Here is a 9,241-nt window from a genome sequence, read left to right on the forward strand (position 1 = left end):
ACAGGAAAAGGTGGTGGGGTGTGGCACAGGGAGGGGACGGGACCCTGATAAGGTGTGAGCAGGGATCAGGGCAGGGCACCGAGGGCATGAGCAAGGGAAGAGCATGGTGGGCAAGGGGCAGTGAAAGAATGTGAGTGTGGGATACTGATGGGATGGGGGTGGGTGACTGGGTGGAGCAGCAATGGAGCAGTGCAGGGGGGCAGTGGGAGTCATAGGGCATGGCCCTGGAGGCCCCTTAGGCTGGGGACACCAGGTCTTTGCCAACAGCTGCAGTGGATGAGGACTCGTACCCAATCTGCCCTACCCTGCCCTGTCCTACCTGGTGCAGGGGGCAGTGACTCACCCCCTCCTTTCTCCCTGAATGCCCCCAGCTGCTGGCTCCGTGTGGATAACTACTTCATCTGGAGCTTCATCGGGCCTGTTTCCTTCGTCATCGTGGTGAGTGCCCATCATAGGGAACCCAGGCGTCCAGGCTGCCAGCCCTCTGCTCTGGCCCCCAGATCCCACTTCTCTCTCAGAGCAGGGATAGAACCCAGGCATGTGGGCTGCCAGGCCCCTTGAAAGCTCTCTCCTTAGCCTGGCAAAGTGCAAGGGAGTGGTGGGGAGGAGGCTAGTTCTCCCAGGTCGTGTCTACACATGTGCTTTAATGTGCAATAGTAGTCTGTTTTAATGGGCATTAAAGTATCACTAAAAAACCCCATGGTATTTAGTTAATGTGCATTAAGACAAGCTAATGCACATTTTCTTAGTACCTCACAACGGAAGTACTAAATGTAATGTGTATTATAACTAAAGTGCATTAATACCTGTCGACATGCCCCCAGGCTCTCTTGGAGGGGTCTGTGCCCCAGGCACTGGGAAGGGGGCCCCACCAGTGACGGAGGTTGGTCTCAGGGGCCAAAAATCTTGCGGGGGGGACAGGGACAAGGGCACTGGCAAGGGCAAGTTCTCACCCTCACTCCCTTCTCCCCGCAAGGTGAACCTCGTGTTCCTCATGGTCACATTGCACAAGATGATCCGCAACACGTCTGTGCTCAAACCTGACTCCAGCCGCCTGGACAATATCAAGTGAGGAGGGGGAGACTGTGTGTTGTAGGGGTAGAGAAGGACCCCCTGCTGCTGCAGTGAGCTGCTTGGGGGGGGGGCAGGACCTGGCTTGACCCGGTAGCGCAGCCCCCAGCCCAGGTCCCTGTACGCACAGCACCCTGCTCCACCCCAGAGCTGGCTGCATCTTGGCACCCACCAAAGGGTCCTTGTAGATGCAGTCCCAGTCTCCACCCCAGAAGCAGTTGCATCTCAGCATGAGGCAGGGGTGCCCCTATGTATATAGCCCCATGCTTTGCCCCAGAGGAGACTGTATCTCAGCATCAGGCAGCCCCAGTGTGTCCTAGCGGTGGCTGCATCTTGGTGCTGGAGGAGAGGTGCCTGGCTCAGTCACCACCTGTCCCCCACCCTCCAGACATGGCTACATCCCTGTGCTGGGCTGAGGGTCCCTGTTATGCCCAGTCCCATACCCCCACCCCCCAGAATTGGTTGCACATTGATAGTTGGTGAGGGGGCCCTGTTATACTTAGCCCCACATGCAACCCCACAGGTGGGTGCCTCCCTGTGGGGCACAGCAGGGAGAACACTGGCAAATGGCATGCATCTGCCCACAGGTCATGGGCACTGGGAGCCATCGCGCTGCTCTTCCTGCTGGGGCTTACATGGGCCTTCGGCCTCCTCTTCATCAACAAGGAGTCTATCGTCATGGCCTATCTCTTCACCACCTTCAATGCCTTCCAGGGCATGTTCATCTTTGTGTTCCACTGTGCCCTGCAGAAGAAGGTGAGAGTTGGGGGACTGCAGGTCAGGAGTGAGGGGCAGTGACAGCTGAGAGTTGTGGGCAGGTGGCTGCAGGTCAGGACTGAGTGCTGGGGGAGCTAGGCTGGATACTGACCTCCCATCCTCCCTTGCTCCCACCCCCACAGGTGCACCGGGAGTTCAGCAAGTGCCTGCGCCACGCGTCCTGTTGCCTGCGCAGCCCCCCTGGTGCCACCCTCAGCTCCCTCAAGACCTCAGCCATTCGGAGCAACAACCGCTACTACACTGGCACCCAGGTGCGCCTGGCCAAGCATGAGTGGGGGAGAATGGCAGGGCAGGAGCAGCCCCGTCAGTGACACTGGACCCTGGCATGACCCATTGAAGTAGATGGGGCTTCCTGTGCTGGGGAGGGGCTGGCCAGGGTCTGCCCAGTGCCCCCGTTGGGGTGACAGGAACTGAGCTGGGAACAGCCTGCACAGAAACAGGGAGGGGTAGGCTGTATGCTGGGCCAGGGGCAGGGGCTAGGGGTGCTGACCCCTGCCCCCGCCCCTCCCCCCGCCGCCACTACCACCAGAGCCGGATCCGCCGGATGTGGAATGACACAGTGCGCAAGCAGACGGAGTCCAGCTTCATGGCCGGGGACCTCAACAGCACCCCCACCCTCAACCGAGGTGAGCCTTGCCCATGAACAACTGGTGCCTCCCGTGACTGGAGTGGCACCATAGTGGTAAGCGGGGACCACCTGCAGCTTGCCGTCCATGGTGTCAGCAGCGAGGGTTGGGGGGTGGCAAGTGGTTGTATTGGAGGCAAGTAGGGGGCGGGTGTGGGCGGTGACTGCCTGCAGAAGCCAGCAGTGGCTTTGGAAGTGGCCAGTCTCGGGGGGGGGGCATGTGCCCCCCTATGCATCACCTATGGCCCTGCCCCCTAAGGCTGTCCCTGCGCCCATCTTCCATCCAGGTGAGCTCCACCCCCGTAGCACTGGCTATGCACCCTGCCTCCAGTCAGGCTGAGCCCTGCCCCTAATGCTGGCCCTGCCCTCAACCAAGCACCCTGTCCCTGACACCAGCTCTGTCCCCATGCCCAACTGAAGTGAGCCCTGCCCCTACTTGGTAGAAATAAGCCCAGCCCCATGCCCCACTCCTCCCCCAACCCTGCCCTTGCTCCCAGCAGGCTGCACCTCCCTTTCCCATGTTGTGGGCTCTTTACTCCCCATTTCCCCTCTCCTACCCTGAGCTAGGGGCTGGCCCCTCTTATCGCCACATCAGCCCCTTCTCCTGCCCCCTCTGCTGGGGGTTGGACCCGGCACAGAGGTGACTCTGTCCTGCAGGAACCATGGGCAACCACCTGCTGACCAACCCAGTGCTGCAGACCCGTGGGGGCACCAGCCCCTACAACACGCTCATTGCTGAGTCTGTGGGCTTCAACCCCGCCTCACCCCCTGTCTTCAACTCCCCAGGTGAGGCTCCCTCCCCCAAGTCTGGGTGGCAGCAGGGTGGGTGGCTTTGGCAGCCAGGGCTGCGGGGAAGGTCTCTTGGGACCTGTGGAAAGAGAGGGGTCTGCATGTGCAAAGTTTGGGTGCTCACATGGGAAGTGTCCTGTGCGCGGGGAGGGGCTGGGAACTGATATGGGGGAGGGGCATGTGTGCGTGCAGGGGGGGGTGCCCACAGGGGGGTGCTTATGCCCCTCATTAATACCTCTCTCCTTTCTCTTCCCTTGCCACCGGTGTTGCGGCAGGGAGCTTTCGTGAGTCCAGTACGTGCTACCTTCCCATGGGCCATACCATTTCCTGCCCCCGCCCTGCCTCGCTAGCTGGACTGGCCCGTGGGTGTGGTTCATGCACCTGCTACACCCAGCAGGGGGCACCAGGGCAAGATTTGGGGGTGGGAGGGCAGGGCCTCCCAGCTGTTTCTGGCCCCAGTAGGAGGGTACAGTGCAGGTCATGGAGCAGCCACCCTGGGACTAGCCCCTTCTCCCTGGCACATGGGACTGGACCAGTAGTCCATATAGTCCTGTACCAGCCTCTGGGGTATTGTGGTCCCTGCCCCATGGCATCAGGTCCACAGTCCATATTATCCTATATTGCCCTCTGGCGTGAGGTTCATGTATTACCCTTCTGCTGCCCCATACTCCGTACCATCCTGTAGCAGCCCCTGCTCCATGTCAGACTCCATAGCCTCCCCAAGTCACCTGGCTGTGGCAGGGCCATGGTAGGGGGTGGGTGCTCCACACCTAGCAGGTCCCAGCAGCATTACAGCTCAGGGTGGGCATATCACGCCATGTGCCTCATGCTTAGCATCTCTCCGTGTCTGCACCCATGTGCACCAAACACTTGGTGCTGGTGCACATGGATGCGAGTTCCCTTATACACTGTGTCCCTGTACCTCTGTAGCTATGCACAGCCCCTGTGCACACCACAGCCCTTCACACCTCACACTCACATGCACACTCCCTTACATCTCTTCCTCCAGTTTGCACACACGCACACACATGCCTGCATGCACTTGCTTGCGTGCGCACTGCCAACTGACCCCCTCTCCCCCTGCCCTGCAGAGCACCCCCTGAACAACACCCGCGATGCCTGTGGCATGGACACGCTCCCACTCAACGGCAACTTCAACAACAGCTACTCGCTGCGCAGCGGGGACTTTGCGCCTGAGACCACCAAGGGCCCCGAGGTCCGGCGGGGCCTGCCGGATGCTGCTGCCTTCGAGAAAATGATCATCTCTGAGCTGGTGCACAACAATCTGCGCGGAGGCGGGGGCAGCGGCACAGCCAAACCAGCTCCCCCTGCACCCCCCACTGGTGACCCAGGCAACCCCCCCGGGGCTGCCAGCGAAGATGCCCCCCCACCGGGCACCGCTCCCCCGGAGCCCAGCCACGAGGAGACGCTGGAGATTGAACTCATGTACAAGGCACTAGAGGAGCCGCTTCTGCTGCAGCGCGCCCAGTCCATCCTGTACCAGAGCGACCTGGAGGAGTCAGAGTCCTGCACAGCCGAGTTGGCCGAGGGCGCCGAGGGCCAGGCCCCCTCGCCCAACCGGGACTCTCTGTACCCCAGTATGACCAACCTGCGGGACTCTCCATACCCGGACAGCAGCCCTGAGGCCCTCGGGGAAGTCCTGCCACATGCCCAAGCCATCAACGAGATCTACTACACCAACCGGCCCAGCCTGGGCCCCCGTGGCCAGCTCCAGGCCTACTACCAGGTCCGGAGGCCCAGCAATGATGGCTACCTGGTGCCTGCTGGGCTCGAGGGCCCTGTGCCCGAGGGCGATGGGCAGATGCAGCTGGTCACCAGCCTCTGAAGGCTGGGCAGGGACTGAGGAGCCCCTCCCCCAGTCCCCTCTCCCCTCATTTGCTTTTAATTGCCCCCCTGGAGCGGCCAAGAGGAGGCAGCGCAGTGGTGGGGGTGCAGTTGCGCCAAGACCTATGGTCGTTTTCTTTCCCCCCTCCTGGCGCCCTGAAGGGAGTGGTGGTGCCAAGGCCAGTGGCCATTTTGTGTCTCCTCCCTCCCACTGCCATTCCTTGGTGTTACCCATCACAAGTAGGCTTCGTTAAGGGGTTTGACACCAAGCTTCGATGAGGAGGAGTGGGGAGGAAGGATGCAGGCTGGACACGCACGGCTCTGGCTTCTCCTTTTTGCTCAACTCCATTTTTTTGGCAGGAAGGCTGAAAAGGAGGGGGAAATTCACTTTTTTCGGGGAGGGGGGGATGATTTTTTTGAAGAGGTCAAAGCCATGGGGGGCAGGTGGGCACCCTGCTTTGGGGGCTGCCCCCTGGTGATGCTGAGAGGGACTGTAAGGAGAGCAAGGCAGAGAGGGCCCCACTGACAGGCAGGGGTTGGGGGCATCTCTTCCCCTCCCCCCCCCCGCCCCCCATTTTGTTTTCTACATTCTTTGCCAAAAAAAAAAGGAAAAAAATTAATATATATATATATATATATATTAAAAAAATTGCTATATATCTATATCTATATCTACAGAGAGAGAGCTATAGCCAGGGAGAGACATAGCTAGGCCAGGGGTGGGCAGAGATGGCCCATAGCTCCCAGTATTTGCCCCCATGGTGCTGGGGGGGGGGACTGGTTCGCACACTGCCTTTTCCCTCAGCTCCTGCTATCTTCCTGAGGGGGTGCATGGTGCCATGGCCACTGCCTTGAATGGGGGGGGGAGGTGTTGCCTTCTTTTCATGTCCTCTCTGCCCCGCCTCCCCCCGTAGCTTTCCGGGGGCGTTGGAGCCTCTAGAAGTCGTGTGTGCATGTGGAGGGGGAGCTAACACTGCCCTCAGCCACACTGCTCCGTCCCTGCGTCCGTCTGTCCTTTCCACTCTTGCTGGGGTCTAGAGAAGGGGAGGGGGGTAAGGATTATGGGAGTGGGGGTGGCAGTCAGGTGCCACAAAGGGCTGCTGGAGCTGAACTCATTTCCCCTCTCCCATGTTGGATGCTGAGTGGGGGAAAAAAAAGACCCTACACAAATTGAGGGGAGAAAAAGCAGAAAAGCAAGGGAAAAAATGAACCGATTCCCTCCCTCTTCCCCCCACCCCCCCAGCCTGGACCCCCCCCACCCTTTGTGTTTTGTTTTGTTTTTTTTCTTTCCAAGGTGGGGAAAAAAAAAAAGCAGAGCTCCCCCACGTCAACATGGACTCCCTCTTGAAGCACAAAGCAAAATTCTCCTCCTGGGGCTGGAGACCCCTCCAAGGCGCCGTTTTGGGGGGAGGGTGGCGGGAGGCACTGTTTTTTTGTGGAGGGGGGTGCAGAAATGCTGTAAATATTGCAAATAAGGGGGGGGGGGGAGTACAAAAGAAGGTGGGAAAAACTGTTCCCTCAGCGCCCACCACAAGGGACCTACCGCGTGTCCATGTGTCTGTCTGTGCCCCGTCCCCTCGAGGCACATGTGCGTCCGCCGTGCCGTGGCCACCCCCATCCCCTGCACCCTCCCCTGCTGGCCCACAGGCGGATTTTTATGATCAAAAAACAAAAAAAAGAAAAAATGGGAAAAAGACAAAAAAGCAACAACCCCCCCCCCACAAACCAACAACAAAAAAGGAGAAACGAACTGTTTTTGGCACAATTTTTATGTAATATATAACCAAGAACGCGCCATGTCTGTGACTCGCCACATCCCTTGCCACCCCCACCTGGCCGCAAGTGGCCCCTTTGGTTCGTCTGGCTGGCTATGAGGCTGCCACCTCCCCCGCGGGACCTGGGCCCAAGGACAATGGGGCTGTGGGATAGGGGCTGATAGGAGTGGAGTAGTGTAGACAGGGCTGCTCCGTCGACTGATTTACACCTGCCGAGGGGGTGTTCCTGGCTCCTTGGCCCTGCTTGGGGGGGAGGTGGCCTCTGGGCATGGTGCTCCCCCCTTTTACCCTGGTGAGGCCTTGGCATGGGGTCTGTGGACCCCCTTTGTGTCCTGTTCCCCTCCCCCATAGCTGAGGGCCACCTTCTGGCATGAGGCAGCTCCCTCCCCACCACTCCCCATGCCCACCCTTCATGGGAGCTGAAGATAATGGCTGGTCCAGGCCCCCCACCCCGGTTTGGGCTGCAAGGCCTTCTGTGAAATCTAAAGCAGTGCCCTCCTGCACTATGGTGGGGGTTCAGTGTGCAGGACCCCACCCCCAATAGCCCTCTCCCCAACCCCCTGGGCTTTAAGCCTCTCACAAGTGCAATGAGTTATAGGGCCAGGCTGGGCTCAGCTCCAGGGGAGCTGCCTTCCAGGGCAAAGGGGGAAGCAAAGATGCCCTGGCGAAAGGATTTGCCTCTTCTACCCCAGTCTCCCCACTGGGGGATATCGGTGCAAGAGGCAGGGCTATAGCAGAGGAACCAGAGCTTCACCATAGGATTGACAGGAGAGCCTGGCCACCAGCGCTGCTCAATACCAGCCCCTGGTTTGACAGTTGCTGCCTCTCTGCCTGGGGCACCTGGGCCTTCTGCTCCATGTCCTGTTGGTAACTGCCGGCCATGGAGACCCCACCTCAATCGTGTCACAGCCCAGGTGGGATCACACCTCTGGGCACCATGAAGTGGTCCTGGCCCCTTTCAAAAGGGAAGAGAAGCTCAGAGCCCTCCAATCAGCTCCTAGCTCTTGTCTCCCACTACCAATAAAGGCCTAGGCCTCCCCCTTCCTGCCAGAGCTCTTCTCAGTGATTGGGTGCCTGCTAGCCAATCACAGGGGAGGTGGGGTTATCACCTGGGTGCCACCCCCCAATTGTCTCCAAGTTTCATCTGCCCTGCCCTGTGTTCAAGTCCCCTTCTCCATCCCTCCTAGACCCAGGTGGGGCTGGGGGGTCCCTTCATCTGCCCCTCAGGGGGTACCTGGGTCTCAAGATGATCTGGTGGTAGCTGAGGCTGGGGTGGGGGGAACCCATCACTGCCCCCCTCCCTCCCCCCCCTCAGGGTCACTGGTGCAACTGAATACCAAATAAACCAGAGCATTCATTGCCTGCACTGCAGTCCGAGGGGAGCCAGCCCACACTGCACCAGGTGCTGTACATATACCCCCATGTCGGCCTCAGCAGCAAGCCTGGGAGGGGAAACTGAGGCACAAAGCTATGCTGGGCTGAGTGGGGGAACAGAACCCAGGCATCTGGGCTCCCCTATGCTGGTACCTCATAGGCTGGGCGGCCTCTTTCCAGAGTCATCTTTGTCCCAGTCCCTTCACCTGTCTGGGGTTGGGGGGGGTGGCTCAGCTGGTGCCTTGGGGCTCCCCCCACCCCCCATCGCTGCGTCCCCTGTCTGTCCGTTTTCGATATGCCAAACCAACGTTGGGTCGAGTGCATTAAACCGAACAAACGGCTCCGGCGCCACGGGGCTGGTGGCAGGACAGGCCACGGGCCCCGTGCCCTGGTCACGGACCTGCCCCAGCCGCTGCCCGCTGGGCCTACAATAAAGGAACTGAGATTTCTTGGATGCAGTGTGTGCAGGTGCCTCTGTCTATTGGGGGTGGGGTGGGGGGCTTGTGGGGGCTAGGCTAGGGGCGATGTGCTCCTTGCTGGCCTGCTCTGCTGCATTCCCTCCATGAAGCCCCCAGGAGGCCTTGATTCATAGCTCCTACTCCCCTGGGATCAGGGGTTGTCTTCCCCTCAGAGTAAGGGGCCATTTCCCCCTCTGGGGCCATCTCTGGATGAGGGGTTAGACGTGCAGAAGGGGTTGAAAGCAGCTGGGCTGGAGGGGCCCAAAGTCTCTCTCAGGGAGGGGGAGGCAGCTGCTGCTGGGTAGGGGCCTTTGGGGATGGGGATGTGACCCCCAACCCTGGAAACCACCCTCCCTCCTCTAAGCCAGTACTTCTGGATCAGGAGAGGGGAAAGGCCCTGAGCTAGCCAGTGACCTGCTCAGGGAGGGGGAAACTCAGGCACACCCAGGAGCAGAGCTCAGGGCATCAGGGTTCTCTCCCTGCTGTAGTCTCATGTAGAGCTCTCGGGAGCCCCAAGAGCTGCCCAG

General features: G+C 60.0%; 1 protein-coding gene across 6 annotated transcripts in view; it reads left to right on the top strand.

Moving 5' to 3' along the window:
- The window catches only part of ADGRL1 (adhesion G protein-coupled receptor L1), a 52,431-nt gene extending 43,721 nt beyond the window's left edge, over positions 1-8,710 (top strand). For 5 of the 6 annotated variants that reach the window (XM_059732389.1, XM_019483744.2, XM_014595404.3 and 2 more), the window contains 8 exons: positions 372-438; positions 977-1,068; positions 1,659-1,827; positions 1,971-2,099; positions 2,378-2,474; positions 3,131-3,259; positions 3,538-3,555; positions 4,354-8,710. In XM_059732389.1, the coding sequence (XP_059588372.1) occupies positions 372-438; positions 977-1,068; positions 1,659-1,827; positions 1,971-2,099; positions 2,378-2,474; positions 3,131-3,259; positions 3,538-3,555; positions 4,354-5,108 (1,456 nt within the window). In that variant the 3' untranslated portion in view covers positions 5,109-8,710. The remainder of the gene's footprint in view (positions 1-371; positions 439-976; positions 1,069-1,658; positions 1,828-1,970; positions 2,100-2,377; positions 2,475-3,130; positions 3,260-3,537; positions 3,556-4,353) is intronic. The other variant, XM_059732390.1, reaches the window with a different exon arrangement.
- Positions 8,711-9,241: the final 531 nt, after the last annotated feature.

Source organism: Alligator mississippiensis, chromosome 8 (genome assembly GCF_030867095.1).
Source record: "Alligator mississippiensis isolate rAllMis1 chromosome 8, rAllMis1, whole genome shotgun sequence".
NCBI lineage: Eukaryota > Metazoa > Chordata > Crocodylia > Alligatoridae > Alligator > Alligator mississippiensis.